At 43.6% G+C, this 19,669-nt stretch overlaps 1 protein-coding gene across 4 annotated transcripts in view; it reads left to right on the top strand.

The window, feature by feature from the left end:
- Nucleotides 1–19,669, top strand: part of ACACB (acetyl-CoA carboxylase beta) — a 226,043-nt gene that overhangs the window by 162,117 nt on the left and 44,257 nt on the right. For 3 of the 4 annotated variants that reach the window (XM_040416598.1, XM_040416599.1, XM_040416601.1), the window contains 3 exons: nucleotides 2,702–2,725; nucleotides 5,853–5,990; nucleotides 13,790–13,880. In XM_040416598.1, the coding sequence (XP_040272532.1) occupies nucleotides 2,702–2,725; nucleotides 5,853–5,990; nucleotides 13,790–13,880 (253 nt within the window). The remainder of the gene's footprint in view (nucleotides 1–2,701; nucleotides 2,726–5,852; nucleotides 5,991–13,789; nucleotides 13,881–19,669) is intronic. The other variant, XM_040416600.1, reaches the window with a different exon arrangement.

Here is a 19,669-nt window from a genome sequence, read left to right as displayed (position 1 = left end):
GGATAATTTTTCTCTACACAGTGAGTGTGGCCATTTTGGGATTTGGAAGCAATATAGTTACCATTAGTTCAAAATAGATTTGGTAACAGTGGCAGCCGTAGTACCAGTAGAACCAGCTGGAGCATATACATAGTACCAGCCATAGTATATATAGCTAATCTGTTTAGTTATACAGTAATAATTCTGCCTTTTTTGGTATAATTTGACAAATTTCCCTTTCAGCAGCTTTAGCAAGCTGGGTAGCATGTGGTGGTATTATTATTAATAATAATAATATTATTATTATTTATTATTAAATTGGTATGCTGTGGATTTAAACTACATATACAGTATATACTCATTGTTGTCCTAATATATTTATGGATATAGTGTATGCAGAATGTATGTACCAACTATAGCCTCCATTACATCTCTGCAGAGGTTGTTACCCAGCTTTACCAAACTGCTGAATTCCAAATTTGCCTAGTTATGTATTGATAGATCCTTTCATATAGCTAGACCAGCTTGCTGTTCAGGGTCCTGGAAAAGCTCTGTGACAAGACTGTAGAGTTGCATTGGTGACAAAAGATTATGTTGCCATATGATAGCTTCACCCAGCATATCCAGGTGGCATTGTGTGTATTTTATATAACCAATATGCCCTCTCACCCCCCTCATCCAGTTTTCCCAGGGTGCATATTGCCAGATCAGTCTATTTATACATTGGTAGTAGTGTAGAATACGTAGCTGGATTTGCTAGTCAGGAAAACCTGAGTAACAATTCCAGTGACATAGCTAGACAGATTTGCGATTAAGTGTCCTGGGAATGCAGGATCACAAAGATATGGACTGCCTAAATAAATCATTCTCCTTACATGCAAATAGTGCTATGGGTAGGCAGATTTCGCTTTCAGGGTCCAGGGAAGGCTGGGTTGCAAGCAATGTAGAACTGTAATAGATTCTGCAGAAATTCTAAATCTACTGTACCACGATAAATCCCTCTCCTCACTCCTAAGGGCTCTTTCACACCTGCGTTATTGTCTTCCGGCATAGAGTTCCGTCGTCGGGGCTCTATGCCGGAAGAATCCTGATCAGGATTATCCTAATGCATTCTGAATGGAGAGTAATCCGTTCAGGATGCATCAGGATGTCTTCAGTTCCGGTACGGAACGTTTGTTGGCCGGAGAAAATACCGCAGCATGCTGCGCTTTTTGCTCCGGCCAAAAATCCGGAACACTTGCCGCAAGGCCGGATCCGGAATTAATGCCCATTGAAAGGCATTGATCCGGATCCGGCCTTAAGCTAAACGTCGTTTCGGCGCATTGCCGGAGCCGACATTTAGCTTTTTCAGAGTGGTTACCATGGCTGCCGGGACGCTAAAGTCCTGACAGCCATGGTAAGTGTAGTGGGGAGCGGGGGAGCAGTGTACTCACCGTCCGTGCGGCTCCCCGGGCGCTCCAGAGTGACGTCAGGGCGCCCCAAGCGCATGGATCACGTGATCCATGTGATCACGTCATCCATGCGCATGGGGCGCTCTGACGTCATTCTGGAGCGCCCCGGGAGCCGCACGGACTGTAAGTATACCGCTCCCCCGCTCCCCGCTCCTACTATGGCAACCAGGACTTTAATAGCGTCCTGGGTGCCATAGTAACACTGAAAGCATTTGGAAGACGGTTCCGTCTTCAAATGCTTTCAGTACACTTGCGTTTTTCCGGATCCGGCAGGCACCTCCGGCAACGGAAGTGCATGCCGGATCCCAACAACGCAAGTGTGAAAGAGGCCTAAATAGTGACATAGCTAGGCAGATTTGCCTTTAAGGTTTCTCGATAAGCTGGGTTACTTGCACCATGGACAGTGTGCACAGAACACACAAGAATTATAATTCTGCATTTCAACACTGATGAATGTTAGATTTATCTGGACAGTGAGAAACCCTCCTGCTTTGCTATAAGAAAAATTCACATTTATGCACCTGGGAACTCTGAGTAGCACTTTCTGTAATGTCAGTGTCCTGGTACTGTATAGTATAGCTGCACACACGGGGAGCTGCAGTTTCCACCTTGTCCATTGACGTGAACGGGCATTAAGCTACTCCCCTTTCCAGAACTTCTTGTTTGGACTGTGAGCACAGAGCTGGTCCCCAGACGAAGATGGCGGAGCTGAGAGGAAGGAGTCATTTATCTGACTGCAGGAAATCTGCTAAAACTGCTTTCTGTAGCAGCTTGCAGATGTCCCTGCAGAAAGACAAAAGACTATAACGTTTTTAGGTCCTTTAATGGTCCAGAGTCACCCATTCACTTTGTGTGAAGGCATCTTGTAGATACCCTTACATTAAAGAGCCTGCCCTGAGATGAATGACATTTTATAATGTGATTTCTAAGTATAAATTTGTTTCACAATTGCTGGAGCTGATTTCCAGTGCAAGTATTAACAGGTAAAACCATGCTTAATATTTCCACAAATACAGCTATGCAGTGGTGTGCAAATTATTCACAGATGATAGGAAAAACGTTGGTATTGATGGATAGGTCCTCTAGCCAGTGTGGTTGTTAGCTCTCCCTAGGGTAAGTTTAGCTGGGGCATATATAAACGTTGTTAAAGTTAACACAAAAAGTCATACTGTAATTGGAAATTCTAAGCATAAGTACTAATTCAAGAAATGTGGCATTACTGATTAGACTTGTATCACTCATTGTCCTGTTATTTGCCCATTTAATTACAGAGAGATCAGCCCAACACTAAGCAGGTATGAGCGCAGAATTCTACTTTTATAGCATGGGAGATACTTACATTCCATGTTTCAATTTTATTGTATACTACTGTCATTTGCGCTTTCAGCTCCTGCTTTAAAGCTCTCCTCAGCAGTAGTGGGAGTCCTTTAACAACGCATCTCTTATTGACTTTGCCCTGTTAGTTGTCAGGGCATTGCCATGCTAATACTGGTCTTTGCTCCCTTCACTTGCTAATAAAATTAATTTCTTCTCTGCCAAAAAAAAAAACTGCTATTCTCTGAGAACTTTCAAAATCAGCTGGTTAAACTTGGCAGCCATCTGAAATTTGTCTAAGCATTGCCAGTAAGGCCTCTTGCACACGACCGTATGTATTTTGCGGTCCGCAAAAAGTACGGATGACATCCGTGTGCATTCCGTATTTTACGGAACAGCTGGCCCCTAATAGAACCGTACTATCCTTGTCCGTAATGCGGACATTATTAGGACATATTCTATTTCTTTGCGGAACGGACATGCGGAAACGGAATGCACACGGAGTACCTTCCTTTTTTTTGCGGACCCAAAAGGAATGAAAATACGTTTGTGTGCAAGAGGCCTAACTGTGTAGTCCATTGCCAGGATTGGATTGTCATGACATGTCACGTTAACGCTAGATCGAATGACTCAATTGGATTGATTCTCAGTTTCCTCAAATGACTTCCAGCCCCAGCTTTTTTACTTTCTGCTTTCGTGCAATAAAGCTTTCCCGTGTTATCACTGTTTTTATGGTCAGTGAGAGCAATAGGAAAGCCAAGTTTGTTGCCTGTAAAGTGAATGTAGCAAAAAATGACTGGATGTTAACGTCTTTGACAAGTTAGCTAAGGCGGGTTTACACGTTCTGAGGAGCAGATGACTATCGTGAAGAAAGCGTTCCTTCCTGACCACTGGCTGATCGTTCAATGGGGGTGAAGTGCTGCATTTACACGCAGCAATCCCCTCCACAGTATGAGATCAAGTGATCGCTCGTTCTCATACAGATGCATTGTTTCTGGGCAGCAAAGTGCTGTGAAAATAGCTAAATTTGCTGCCCAGAAACGAACAACTATTATACCCAGTCATCGGCTACACGGTTAAATGGGCAGATTATCGTTCGTCCCTGATATTCTGCCCAACAACTGGACCATGTAAACCTGCCATTAGAGTGTCAATCACTGAGCAGAGACAAATAGGCCTGTGTTGTAAATAAACATATATCACCAAGAAGAAAAAAATCCCAACACAATGCACAAAGTATTAATAGAATCAAATCATGTATTTTTTATATAGTGAATCTGAATAAAACATACAGTGCAAAAATAGATAAAAGCAGATGTACACCTATGACATGGGGCCTAGTAAGGCTGGACCAGCCTCCGTATTTAAAAGTCAGCAATGTCTGACAGTGGACAGTAGCATACAGCAATGCATGACTTGGCTCTGTCCATGTCCTCAGACACAAAATAACAGTATAGCACTGAGTAAATATATATGAGACGTAGGTTCGGTTGATAGCATAGTTATACCAATGTTTCACATAGATGCCCAGGAGCTCCAATGCACGTGCCGCTTAGATTCCCAGGAGCCCCAATGCACATTTTGCTTAGATGCTTCCTCTGGGCAAGAACCTCCAAAGGATGAATCTAAGCAAACCATGCGTTGAGGCACCTGGGTATCTTGTTTGGCAGTATTCAGTGGCTCAGCTCAGCAAGGGACATGCCCAGTGACTCCCCTAAGACACTATTCATGATGTTAGGTAAATTTTATTAGTTTTTTCCCCCCAAAAAATACACTGATCATAAACTTCAAGAAAACCAGCTTGGGAACTATGGCAGCATGAGCAGTGTGTACATGTGATTTGCTCTATAGGGCCGTTCTGGTGACCAGTTCCCTTTAAAAAAAAAATCGGAGAAACCCTCTAAAGAATATTTGTCACTGAATTGTCTTTTTCTGTCATGTTGTTAAAAAATCTGTCCAATCACTGCTTAGCTGTATCTGATAGTACTGAACAACAACCTAATGGCCACCATTACAGCTCTTATAGCAGTTGCCACCAAGCTCCTCCAGGACTGGTAAATCTAGTAATGCACAGACCTATGCCTTGCTGTACATGTTGCTACCTCACTAGTCTGATTTGCCAGCAAAGTCTACGAAAGCTTAAACCTAAGTACTAATTTGATTTAAATAAGGGACTTTTACACTGGTTGATAATTGTTCAGATTCATTTGCTAGTGTAAACGTACAGCAGACAACAATTGATAATTTCCTCATTTGTCATTGATTGCATCTTTTATTATGTAAAAATCATTCATTGTTGGCAGCACATCCACATGTATAGTATGCCTGATGTAATGGACATATGGCAGGAGGGAATCGCTTGCTATATCATCAATTGGCGCGTGTTACGGGCAACGTATCCTCCTGTGTAAAAGGTCTCTTAGTCATTAAAGAGGACCTATCACCACAAAATGCAGTGCAATCTGCAGGCAGCATGTTATAGAGCAGGAGAAGCTGAGCAGATTGGTATATAGTTTTATCGGAATAAATTTAGTAAAATTTGTAATTTACATATTTAAATCTCTGCTTTCTCTGACTTTATTTATAACTGGGAGAGGTGATTTGATAGCATTTCCTGTGTAATTGTGTAAACAGAGATAGCTGTCAGTCACTGATAGCTGTTCACTAGGGTGGTCTTAAGTTCAGAAAAAGCAGAGATACAATAAATCAAGTTTTATTGAATCTTTTCCCACAAATTTATATACCAATCTGCTCAGCTCCTCCTGCTCTATAACATGTTGCCTTTAGTTTGCACTGCATTTTGTGGTGACAGGTCCTCTTTAAACTCCTTAGCCTGTAGCTAATGGTCATGCTATCTAAGAAGTGTGTGGGTGGCATGACTGTAATGGATGTAGTTAGGATGGTGTTTTATGCATCTTTCTTTTACAGTTTTATGAGCCATGATTTCTAAATGCAGTAATTTTGCTTCAGATAACTAACCTAAATGCTTTTATCTGTGAATAAGACATGAGTATTTCCTCCGTATTTGGATTTCCTTTTGTTTTAAAGTGTTCTCTTTGAATACCCCTGGGATGTCAGTTTCTCACGTTACCATGTCTTCCTCTGCAGGATGTCTCTGTTGGTCAGTGCCACACACCTGGAGCTAAACCGCCAGAGTAGTGAGCTCTTCATGGACAATGGTTTCTCTCCTTTGTGCCAGAGGATGGGAGTTATGGTGGCTTTTGACAAGTTTGAAGATTTCACAAGGTATTTCATAGGGTTAATATTTCTGCTGGTAACTACTATATGGTCCTTCTAATAAAACATAACTTGAATTTGACATTTTCTTTAAAGAGGACCCTTCACCAGAAGAAAGTATCTAAACTGACTATACAGACTTGTAGAGCGGCGCCCAAGGATCCCCCTGCACTTACTGTTAGGCATCAACCAGATCGCTACTATCAACCAGATCGCCATGTGAGTTGGTAATTAAATATATATGATATTTAATTACCAACTCACATGGCGATCTGGTTGATAGTAGCTCCATTGCCCCTGAAGACGCCACAGCCGTGGTGAAACATGTCGGGGGAGCTACAAGTTAGGTTTTAAGCAAGTGCAGTTGTACCTAGTGTTCGGCTCCTGGTGTGCTGCAGACACGAGGCAAGCCGACACGAATAGCAAGGAGTAGATGATACCTTGATACACTAAGATAAAGGAAGGGATAGATTAATAGATGCATATAGTTACTCTGGTATAGAGCTGACAGAGAGCAGTTATCTCGTCATACTCTGACAAAACCGGAGTAGGAAAATAGAATAGGATCGAATCCCTGAGGATAGACTAATAGTAAAATAAAGATAAGTGACTGCAAATATAAGCAGTAATTAATAAGAACATACTCCATCGCTGTAGAGCACAGCTGCACTTTAATTTTAAGACAATTTTTTCTTTTTTCTTTATTGTCTTCCCGTATATTTTAATGTATGAAGTAAATGCTACGTTTTAAAATCAGACCTTAAACGGGAATCCATTAGCCGTAGGCTAATTTACAACGAGGCTCAGGTAGTCCATGTGCCTAGACTGAAATCTGCTTCAGCCTGCTAAAGCAGATTTCAGTCTGTTTCAAAACTTGAATTCAAAAGATTTGAGAATGAATAAGCTTACGCAGGCAAAGTGAATAAATATATTTCTCGCTGGTATCATTGGGGGACACAGGACCGTGGGTATAGCTTGCTGCTGCCACTAGGAGGCGACACTAGGCTGAAAAGTGATAACTCCTCCCCTGCAGGCTATACCCCCTCCAGCCTGGAGAGAGCATATCAGTTTTTAGCTTAGTGTCGTAGGAGGCAGACCTCCTTGCTTAGCAGGGTGGCCTTTTTTGATTTTCTTAATTTTGTTATTTTTCACAGATTTCATGGATGGGGCACAGGCACGCTTGCGTCCCTGTCTCCCTGGGAGGCTGGCCGGTGTTGCTTGTTCCACCGCCCTGCCTCCCCCAAGAAGACAAAGTGGACCAGGGCAGCCTCGCTCCCCTGCTTCCCGCCAGCAAGAGGGACACCTCCTCTCCAGCCCTTCTCTGCCCGGACCCCTGATGCCTGGTGCCAGCGGTCGTGGGGTGTCCCTGCTGGTACAAGACTAAGGGTGAAGAACACAGATGAAGACAGGTGAGTATACTGTCCCTCTCTCACCATGGCCCTTTCTTATGGAGGCTGCGAGTCCTCCACCAGTCACCGCATATCTCCTCAGAAATCGGGGAATGAAGGGGTTAATCCCGAACCGGCGGCGGCATTATTTTTCCTCCCCACCCCCCTCCGATCTAACATATCGGGGAGGGGACATTTAGAAACTGACGCCGCTGCACTCTCAATGCCCCCTTTCCTCAGACCGACCGGGTGGGCTCCCCGGTCGGCCAGGCACCGCGCCTCTAGCAGGTATGATCTTGGACGCCTGCTAGTGCCGATCGGGGTACCTTAGTTTCCCGACGGCGGAGCACAGAAAAATCTAGGCCCCGGCTTCATTCGGGCCTTCCGATTCTTCCCGGCCGCGCTGTTTTTTCTCCCGGCCCACGGGGTGGGTTTCCATGGCCCCATTCATTGCACCGCCAGGTACCGCTGTGTTCGGCTGGCGGTGGGTCCCATGTGAAACTTTAGTTCCCGGAGGGCGGGTCCATATTCTGGCGCGAATTTTTCCCCGGGAGCCAGCTGGCTCCGCCCTGGCCCTTGGACATTAACCCTTCCTACCCTGCCACTTGAATCCGGTGACCAGATTACCCTTACCCTAGGTCTCTATGTGCAGGCACAATGTGCCTTAATATTGCAGGATACAGCTTTTCTTCCTCCTTGTCCATTTAAGGTTAGGTCCTCACCTCAATAATAATAAAAAATAAAAAAATAATAATAATATATATATATATATATATATATATATATATATATTATTTTTTTTATTTTTTATTTTTATTATTATTATTGAGGTGAGGACCTAACCTTAAATGGACAAGGAGGAAGAAAAGCTGTATCCTGCAATATTAAGGCACATTGTGCCTGCAGATAGAGACCTAGGGTAAGGGTAATCTGGTCACCGGATTTTGTTCTTTTTAAATAAAAAAGTGCGCCCATACAGGTCCTGCCCTCCTCACAGACCGAGCTCTATGCCCAGGGCCTGTTCCCAATCCCGGACAGTGGAGAATTTTTCAGTTCCTAACCCACCCTCCGGGGCCGTTGCTAATGCTCCAACTGTGCAAATCCAGTGGAGTTCATCTGACCCTATGGGCAGCTTGGTTGATCGTGCTTCACTCGGACAAAGCCAGCGGAGTACATATGAAAGGTCCCCAATCGCCCTTCGGGCCGTTTGGTTGATAATGATCCACTTGCAAAAATTCAGTGGAGTATATCTGAAGGTTTCCCAATCCGCCCTCTGAGGCCGTTTGGTTGATATGGCTCCAACTGTGCAATTCCAGTGGAGTACATCTGAGGGATTCCCATTCCGCCCTCTGGGCCGTTTGGTTGATACTGCTCCAACTGCGTAAATCCAGTGGAGTACATCCGAAGAGTCCCCAATCCGCCCTCCGGGCCGTTTGGTTGATAATGCTCCAACTGCAAAGTCCAGTGGGGTACATCTGGAGGATCCGAATCCGCCCTCTGAGGCCGGTTGGTTAATAATACTACAACTGTGCAAATCCAGTTGAGGAGAACTGAAACTTCCTATCCACCCTCCGGGGGCGTCTGTTTGAGTTTCTCCTCCTGCGCAACTCAGCGGAGGACCTCTGGAAGTTCCCAATCCACCCTCCTGGGTCGTTTGGTTAATAGAGCACCGTCTGCGCAATCGGTGAGCAGACCTTTAGTTCCATTCCACCTCCGGGTAGTTTGGTTCTTATATCAACACCGCCACAGCCTGCAACAGCCATGGGCTAGAGGCTGAGAGGTGGAACTGCGCACGAGCGGGCCGAAGCAGGACAGTTATTCGGACTCTGACATGAATCCGGATTATTTTTCCTAGATTACGTCCGTGCTAACCGGTTCTGGTGTATGCATTAACCCTTTCCTTAGGCACTATTTACACTTCTACTAGATACAGTGCTTAATTTGGGTATTACCTCCTTCCTGAGGTGGACTGACCTCACTAGCATTGGCCTCAATGCCAGCCATAGGTGCCCTCGTTCTGTGAGTGGCGGAATTGAAGTTCCACTGGGCTCAGTATCGTCAACATACATTAACCTTTTGTATAGGTGGCATTATGGCATTCTCACTGCTGTCGCAGTGTTTACGTACGCATTACACCCTTTCTGGGGTGGGATGATGGCACTTCCCACAGAGTACAGAACTCGTCATATGCAAGTTCCTGCTAGGTGCGTTACCCCCTTCGATGGGTGATGTATTTGCACTACCTCAGGTTACAGTACTTACTGGATATGTTACTCCCGATCATAGGTAAAGCGTTTGCACTGCCACTGGGCGCAGTGCTTGCCGTAGATTCCCCCCCCCCCATTCACTGGGTAATTACACTTCCATAGATTGCGGTTCTGACTATCACGCTACCCCTTTCCCTAACCGGGGGATTGCGCTTCCGTTGGTTACTATTCCATCTGCCATTTGCCATCACATACTTCCTATGGAATTACCCTCTACAAACGATCCAGTAACGGGGGAATCACTATGCATCTTTGCATGCTGTATTTCAGCTACGCCACGACTCTAGAGGCCTTGGTTTCCTTCACAGGTGGTCCGTGGCAACAGTCGGTACCGCTGGTGCCTGATATTCTCATCTAGTGGCATATGGATACTGCCACTGGATACTATGGATACTCCCATATTGTATCCCTCTTTTCTTCATGCACTTATTGGAGACACAAAAATGTCGGCCTTTGTGCTCTCAGGGGTGTCACCCAGCCTTATGTGTCCTAGAGACTCGCCACCCCCATGAGCCTCCACCGTTCAGGTCAGTCACACTGCACAGAGTACTGTGGTCAAGATCCAGCAAGCAGAATATTCCACCGACTCCAGATGCTTCGTCCACCACTCATCCTTATCTAGGTGAGGGCGTTATGCTGGCAATCTGCAGTGGCTACTACAACGGCTTCTCCTTCGCAGGGTAGTCTTCACGCTAGGGCTAGATGCTCCTAATCGCTGTAGCGAGACAGCCCCCCTCAGGTAGGGGTTCTACCCTGGTACTAATTCGGCAGTTGCTCCTGTTCAGCGCCCTTGTCAGGTGGAGGGTTTAAGTTTAGCTCTACTAACTGGGCCAGCTTGATACCAGAACTTCTACTGGATGTCCTCAGGCCTTCCCCTCATGTCCACGCTGGCGGAGCATGCGGTAACCCCTACCGCACGAGGGGTGTTTGAGTCACCATTACATGCTAAGGTTCCTTCTGCACAGTTCTTTCGTCAGGCAATGGATTCCTCTAACACGAGAATCAGTGACCTCTACGGTGTGGCCTACTTCTCGGCTGGAGTATGGCGTGAGCATTACTCTTGGAGCTTCCCTTGTAGGGCCTCCCCTTCAGGCGGAGTATCGCATCACCACTAGACGCTGTAGAGCTCCAGTCTCACATGGGAATGGGCTTTAGTTCTGGCCTCTTTCTGGTTTACTACCATAAGGGTCCGTGGCTCTGACAACTGTAAGGCTCTTGATGTGAGCCGAAACGCGTCAGAGTATTGTATGTGACCAATAAAGACATCATCTTTTGTTGAAGACTACAGTGAGTGCCGGTCTTTCTTCATTATTATTATTAACTGTTGTCCTTCTGTCGTCGGCTCGGGTATGACGATGGTGTAGTTACCATGGCTGATCAGCACCTACCTTTTGAGTGCGTTCTACTGGGTAGATCAGTCCCTACGGCACTCGTCAACACTAGATTGCCGTTCTAAGCGGGACCTGGATTCTAGTAGTCATACCGTAACGCCATTGATGCTACCCCTCTTCAGATGTCAGTGATATCTACGTCACCTCAAGCCAATGGTGGTTGTTCTTTCACTGCTCATTCCGGGGGTGAACTGAGAGCCTTCCCAAGATGGGTGGAGCGTAGTCTAACTTCACCCGGCAAGAGTATTTCTCTCATCTTTGTTCCACTCATCTGCCCTTTCAGGCAGCGTTGCCGCTTTGTTGAAATATGGTCACTGACGGGGCTTCCCATCACTAGCGGTGCTCACATTGGCTTTACTTTACCTTTCCCGTGTGGTATTGATACTTTGGCCTGCAGTGGGGCACGCCTGGCTCAGGCGTTTGTTTCTTAGTGATTCTCAGGCAGCTTCTCTCACTAGAAATCTCACCACCAGCCTCTATGGCTATAAGGGCGTTGGTCTACCAATATTCCGCTCCCTAGGGGGCGTTCTCTGGACCAGTGGTGAATCCTACGGACTTGGCCTTTTAGTTCTACTTCCACAGCTGCGGCCAAGAGCCAGCTGTTTGGTGGCGTTATTATTTTTTATTTTTATTTTTTCTCTGAGTTGATACGCCTTTCTTGTACATATTTTTTTCATGAAGTTTGAACATAGGGCAGTGTTCCGTCCAGGATCCTCTTTTTTCGCAGAAGGTGGTCTCCTTTCCACACCTCACAGACATGGGTTTCTCTTCTTTCTCCCTCGTAGTACACGGACCGAGCTCTCCATCAGCCATGTGATTTGGCCTCTGAGCTTGCTTGTCCTTGTCTAGCGCTTACAGCCCTACGGACTTCTACCAATTCTTATCCTGGGATCCTTGTCAAGGCTGACGGCCTCCAAAGGATGTTTTCCAGATAGATCCGTTCAACAGTCGCTCTGGCATTCCGCCCTCGGGTAGGCAACGCCCAGCTGAGTCTTGGCCCACCCGACCAGCGGTCGGCGCTTCTCGTGTCCATCTCCTTCATGCAGTAGCTTCCAGTGTGGAAGGCAGTATCTTGGTCTTCCGGGCACACGTTCATCAAGGCACCGGCGGATACTGTTCCAGGCAGCAAATTCTTGCAGGCGGCAGTGAGTTACGCATCCTCGAGCGCGTTTTTTCTCCATGGGCATGCGATTTTTTTTCCCTCCCCGTGGACTGCTTTAGGACGTCCCACTGTCCTGTGTCCCCCAATGATACCAGCGAGAAAACGAGAATTTTGTGAAACTCACCTGTAAAATTTCTCTTGCGTGGTTCATTGGGGGACACAGCTCCCACCCAGTAATTTCTGTTTGCTTGTTGGCGGTTGTGGAGCCAGTATGGCCCCAGTTCTGGTTTGATCCGACTGGCGTTGGTCAGTTGTTGGTTGTTTACCGTATGGTTATTTTCTCCTACTCCTATGGCTTGGGCACAAACTGATATGCTCTCTCCAGGCTGGAGGGGGTATAGCCTGCAGGGGAGGAGTTATCACTTTTCAGCCTAGTGTCGCCTCCTAGTGGCAGCAGCAAGCTATACCCACGGTCCTGTGTCCCCCAATGAACCCCGCGAGAAAGAGATTTTACAGGTGAGTTTCACAAAAATCTTGTTTTACGAAGTGTGATTAACTATAAGATAACACAGACAAATCGCATACAGAATAACATAAAAGTAAATAATCGTCACTTGGAGGTTCGACTCCTGTCGCCTTGTCGTAGCAGGGTGTACCGGAGATAGGGCAAATCAATATTTACATCCTACCTAGAATAAAGTCTTCAATGGTGTGTCCCCTAATTGTTGATGCAAACTTTTCAGCCCCTCCTCCAGTGTGCAGCACGCATGCCTCTCAGATCCCTCAGGAATGTGGTCTTATCTTATCTTATCTCTAACCCTCTACATTACAAGGAAGACTTTATTACACAATATTAAAGATAATATAAAACAGACAGAATTAAAGGGGACATATCCAATCAGAGCTTCAAAATACCCTTACAACACAGTGGCATCGATTTCAATAATCATTTGATGCCAGTAAACTGACGTATATGATGGTAAATGTGCCTTGGCCGATGGTCCCACCACGTCTGCTTTTTGAAAAGTGGCATGTGCAGCATAGAAATGTCATTTGCAACTAAATTTAGGTGCACTGGGGCACACTTTATGAGACCAGCATTTTAGACGCCTGTCTTAAGCCCTGTACCTGGCTGTGGATCTGCCGAAGTTATGTAGAGGCGCCGGCCTCTGCATAACCTTGGGGGATCCACCACAGCTTCTGAATGTAAGACCGCTTCTAAATGTAAAACAGGCGTAGAAAATGGTAAATAAGAAGGGCCTGCTGGCCCTTCCCCGCCCACTTTTTTAGACCTGTCGTGAGCGCAGAGAAGTCGCAGATTGCAGCGCAAAGGATCTTTGCGCCTCAATCTGCACCAGAAATGCGCCTAATCTAGGTTTATTTCTTTTTCATAAATTACCCCCATTTTTAAAAAAAAAGTTGCACACCTGCAGTTTGTGACTTTTTTTTTTTTTTTACACCAGTAAACTGTTATAGGTCTACTGTAAATAAACCCCTATGTTCTTTTCATTATTTTATTTTTATTTTTTACATAGTTTCTTTATTTTTTATATTTGCTTATTGTGCTCATGTTTAAAATGTTGTCACGGTAACTGTCAAGAAAATGGAGCTTCAATCCAAAATCATGCAATTCTGACAGGATTTTTTTTTTTTTTTTTAGGAACTTTGACGAGGTGATTGCCTGCTTTGCAGACCCTCCTCCCTTGTTCAGTGAGGCCCGATCTACTTTTTATGATGAGGAAGACAATAAGGTAGGTGCCACACCTTTAAAGACTAATTACGCTTTTTTTTTATTTTTGATATGTCATAGGGACATATCAGAAGCGTTGATTGGTGAGGGTCCCAGCTCTGAGACCCCCACCAATCGCCAGAACGAGAGGTCAGAAGCATCCGTCGAGCGCAGCTTTTCCTCGCTGCTGAGTGCAAGACTGTAGACCAACTCAATAGAAAATTATCGTTTGCGGGCGGCAGATCGTGGTGTCAAATAACGTTTTTCCAGACGGCTCACCACTATACAGAATGGGGACGAGCGATGGCGTAGCGGAGGAGAGAGTGCTGCATGTAATAGCAGCGGTCTCCTCCGCTAGCGAGAAAGCGATTGCCGGGTAATACAGCCTTTAGACAGTAGTGGTGAAATTTACAGTGTAATATAGTTGAATTTATTGTTTGGTTTTTTTATCAGATTTTTTGTGGGATAAGTTGTATTTTTTAAGGGCACCATTTAATTTACCATGTCTGTTATTGGAAAACAGGAAAAAATAAATTTGTGTAGTTAAATTGAAAAAACAAAAAAAACAAAACACAAGTCCACCAAGGTTTTTGGGGTTTTGACATCACGGTGTGCTAAAGAAAATGACATGACATCCTTATTCTGCGGCTCAATAGGAATACAGCGATACCAAGCTTGTATATTTTTATTATTTTTTTTTTACTACTTTAAAAAAAAAAAAAAATCTGAAAAAAAAATCTACATTTTCTTTGCATTGCCATTTTCTGACAGCTGTATGAGGGCTTGTTTTTTGTGCGACAAACTAGTTTTTATTGGTACAGTGTTTGTGGTACGTACTACTTTTTAATCAGTTATTACATTTTTTTGGGGGGGGGGCTAGGGGGAAGGTGACTAAAAAATGGCAAATCACGTGTTTTTCTTTTTTTTTCCGTTATGGCGTTCACTGCATAGGTTTTTTATATATTTGAATAGTTTAGACATTTTTGCACGTGGCGTTACTGGATATGTTTATTTTTTATTGTTAATATACTTTTATATGTAAAATTGGGAAAGGGGTGTGATTTAAACTTTTAATATTTTAATAGAAACATAGAATGTGTCGGCAGATAAGAACCATTTGGCCCATCTAGTCTGCCCAATATACTGAGTACTATGGATAGCCCCTGGCCCTATCTGATATGAAGGATGGCCTTATGCCTATCCCATGCATGCTTAAACTCCTTCACTGTATTTGCAGCTACCACTTCTGCAGGAAGGCTATTCCATGCATCCACTACTCTCTCAGTAAAGTAATACTTCCTGATATTACTTTTAAACCTTTGCCCCTCTAATTTAAAACTATGTCCTCTTGTAGCAGTTTTTCTTCTTTTAAATATTCTCTCCTCTTTTACCTTGTTGATTCCCTTTATGTATTTAAAAGTTTCTATCATATCCCCTCTGTCTCGTCTTTCTTCCAAGCTATACATGTTAAGGTCCTTTTAATCTTTCCTGGTAAGTTTTATCCTGCAATCCATGAACTAGTTTAGTAGCTCTTCTCTGAACTTTCTCCAAAGTATCAATATCCTTCTGGAGATATGGTCTCCAGTACTGCGCACAATACTCCAAATGAGGTCTCACTAGTGTTCTGTAGAGCAGCATGAGCACCTCCCTCTTTCTACTGGTAATTCCTCTCCATATACACCCAAGCATTCTGCTAGCATTTCCTCCTGCTCTATGACATTGTCTGCCTACCTTTACGTCTTCTGAAATAATGATCCCTAAATCCCTTTCCTCAGATACTGAGGTTAGGACTGTATCACTGATTTTATATTCTGCTCTTGGGTTTTTACGCCCCAGGTGCATTATCTTGCACTTATCAACATAAAATTTTAGTTGCCAGATTTTTGGCCATTCCTCTAGTCTTTCTAAATCCTTTTGCATTTGGTGTATCCCTCCAGGAACATCAACCCTGTTACAAAATCTTTGTGTCATCAGCAAAAAGACACACCTTACCATCGAGGCCTTCTGCAATTTCGCTGATAAAGATATTAAACAATATGGGTCCCAGAACAGATCCCGGAGGTACCCCACTGGTAACAAGACCTTGGTCTGAATATACTCCATTGACTACAACCCTCTGTTGTCTGTCCCTCAGCCACTGCCTAATCCATTCAACAATATGGGAGTCCAAGCCCAAAGACTGCAATTTATTGATAAGCCTTCTATGTGGGACAGTATCAAAAGCCTTACTAAAGTCTAGATAAGCGATGTCTACTGCACCTCCGCCATCTATTATTTTAGTCACCCAATCAAAAAAATCAATAAGATTAGTTTGACATGATCTCCCTGAAGTAAACCCATGCTGTTTTCCATCTTTCAATCCATGGGATTTTAGATGTTCCACAATCCTCTCCTTAATTATGGTTTCCATTAGGCCTGCACAATATATCGCCAAAGCAATCGCAATAAATCGCCATATCGCAATCGCCAATTGGCCGACTCAAAAATGCTGCAATTGTACAGTTGTGTTCAAAATTATTCAACCCCCAATGCTGTAAAGGGTTTTAGGGAATTTAGTGTACATTTGTAATTGTGTTCAGAATGAAATCTTACAAGGACTTTTTAAAGAACCAAATGCAACTAAAATGACATCAATTGTTTTTGTAATACAGTATTAAATGGTTTTTTTTGTGATTTCTTCATTGACACAATTATTCAACCCCTTAAAGACTACCACTCTTAAGAACAGAGGTTCATTCAAGTGTTTTCGATCAGGTATTGAAAACACCTGTGGATGTCAAGGAGCAGCAATCAAGCATAATAAGCACCAATTAGGCAGATTTAAAAGGACTGTGATACTCGGCTCCTTCTAGACATTTACTGGTGTGTTTACAAACATGGTGAAGTCAAGAGAATGGTCCAGGAAGACAAGAGAAGAGGTGATTTCTCTTCACAGGAAGGGCAATGGCTATAAGAAGATTGCAAAGATGTTAAACATACCAAGAGACACCATAGGAAGCATCATTTGCAAATTCAAGGCAAAGGGCACTGTTGAAACGCTACCTGGTCTTGGCAGAAAGAAGATGCTGACTTCGACTGCTGTGCGCTACCTGAAGCGCAAAGTGGAGAAAAGTCCCCGTCTGACTGCTGAGGAACTGAAAAAAGATTTGTCAGATGTGGCTACTGAAGTTTCAGCTCAGACAATAAGGCGCACACTGCGTAATGAAGGCCTCCATGCCAGAACTCCCAGGAGCACCCCCTTGCTGTCTCCAAAGAATAAGAAGAGTCGACTGCAGTATGCCAAAAGTCATGTGGACAAACCACAAAAGTTTTGGTATAGTGTTCTGTGGACTGATGAAACAAAATTAGAACTGTTTGGGCCCATGGATCAACGCTATGTTTGGAGGAGGAAGAACAAGGCCTATGAAGAAAAGAACACCTTGCCTACTGTGAAGCATGGCGGGTGGTCAGTCATGCTTTGGGGCTATTTTGCTTCTACAGGTACAGGGAAGCTTCAGCGTGTGCAAGGTACCATGAATTCTCTTTAGTACCAGGAGATATTGGATGAAAATGTGATTCAGTCCGTCACAAACCTGAGGCTTGGGAGACGTTGGACCTTTCAACAGGACAATGATCCCAAGCATACCTCCAAGTCCACTAGAGCATGGTTGCAGATTAAAGGCTGGAACATTTTGAAGTGGCCATCGCAGTCACCAGACTTAAATCCGATTGAGAACCTCTGGTGGGACTTAAAGAAAGCAGTTGCAGCGCGCAAGCCTAAGAATGTGACTGAACTGGAGGCTTTTGCCCATGAAGAATGGGCGAAGATACCCGTAGATCGCTGCAAGACACTTGTGTCAAGCTATTCTTCACGTTTAAAAGCTGTTATAACTGGAAAAGGATGTTGTACTAAGATTGAATGTCACTTGGGGGTTGAATAAAACTGATAATGATGTGAGCACAGAAAAGACATTTGTGGTTATTTCATTATAAATGTTATGTTATATTTGTCTGACTTACAAGTGCCTCTTTGATTTAATTGTAAACAAGATGACTGAAATGATCAAAATCAATGTCAAACTGGCCAAAACACTCAATTTCAGTGGGAGTTGAATAATTTTGAACACAACTGTATTACCATATTTTTTGCTTTATAAGACAAGCTTTTTCCCCCAAAAAGCGATGGTTGACTTTTTACGTGGCTGACACGGATGTATCGCCGGCCGCTATGCTGCACAGCGCGGCCGGCGATACATGAGTTACAGTGCGGGAGGGAGGAAGGGCTGGAGGCAAGTCGTTATTTTAATGAGCAAATGTTCTTCTATCTATTCTATTTTATTTATCTGTTCTGTGCAGTGCTATTAAGAAAATGGCAAGTTTTGTATTTTGTACTTTTGCAGTAATGCAAATATGTTATTTAATTTAGTAAAAGATGTTTTATTTTTAAAAACACTGTGCATTTCAGTTCTGGAGTTAAGCATAACTACATTTCAGCATTATCAGTAATTTGTGTGTGCTTTTGCATTGAAAATCCAAGTAAATAGACCTCTAGCACAATTCCCTTAACCCCTTAAGGACTCAGCCCTATTTCACCTTAAGGACTTGGCCATTTTTTGCAAATCTGACCAGTGTCACTTTAAGTGCTCATAACTTTAAAACGCATTGACTTATCCAGGCCGTTCTGAGATTGTTTTTTCGTCACATATTGTACTTCATGACACTGCTAAAATTGGGTCAAAAAAGTAAATTTTTTTGCATAAAAAAATACCATATTTGCCAAACATTTTGAAAAATTAGCAAATTTCAAAGTTTCAGTTTCTCTACTTCTGTAATACATAGTAATACCCCCAAAAATTGTGATGACTTTACATTCCCCATATGTCTACTTCATGTTTGTAGCATTTTGGGAATGATATTTTATTTTTTGGGGATGTTACAAGGCTTAGAAGTTTAGAAGCAAATCTTGAAATTTTTCAGAAATTTACAAAAACCCAATTTTTAGGGACCACTACAGGTCTGAAGTCACTTTGTGAGGCTTACATAATAGAAACCGCCCAAAAATGACCCCATTCTATAAACTACACCCCTCAAGGTATTTAAAACTGATTTTACAAACTTCGTTAACACTTTAGGTGTTTCACAAGAGTTATTGGCAAATGGGGATGAAATTTGAGAATTTCTTTTTTTTGCCTAATTTTCCATTTTAACCCATTTTTTCCACTAACAAAGCAAGGGTTAACAGCCAAACAAGACTGTATCTTTATTGCCCTGACTCTGCCGTTTACAGAAACACCCCATATGTGGCCGTAAACTACTGTACGGGCACACAGTAGGGCGTAGAGGGAAAGGTGCGCCGTATGGTTTTTGGAAGCCAGATTTTGCTGGACTGTTTTTTTGACACCATGTCCCATTTGAAGCCCCCCTGATGCACCCCTAGAGTAGAAACTCCCTAAAAGTGACCCCATCTAAGAAACTACACCCCTCAAGGTATTCAAAACTGATTTTACAAACTTTGTTAACCCTTTAGGTGTTGCACAAGATTTAATGGAAAATAGAGATACAATTTCCAAATTTCACTTTTTTGGCAGATTTTTCATTTTAATATTTTTTTTCCAGTTACAAAGCAAGGGTTAACAGCCAAACAAAACTCATTATTTATGGCCCTGATTCTGTAGTTTACAGAAACACCCCATATGTGGCTGTAAACTACTGTACGGGCACACAGTAGGGTGTAGAGGGAAAGGTGCGCCGTATGGTTTTTGGAAGCCAGATTTTGCTGGACTGGTTTTTTGACACCATGTCCCATTTGAAGCCCCCCTGATGCACCCCTAG

Source organism: Bufo bufo, chromosome 2 (assembly GCF_905171765.1).
Source record: "Bufo bufo chromosome 2, aBufBuf1.1, whole genome shotgun sequence".
NCBI lineage: Eukaryota > Metazoa > Chordata > Amphibia > Anura > Bufonidae > Bufo > Bufo bufo.
The sequence above is the reverse complement of the archived record's forward strand: the minus strand, read 5'-3'. Positions and strand labels throughout refer to the sequence as shown.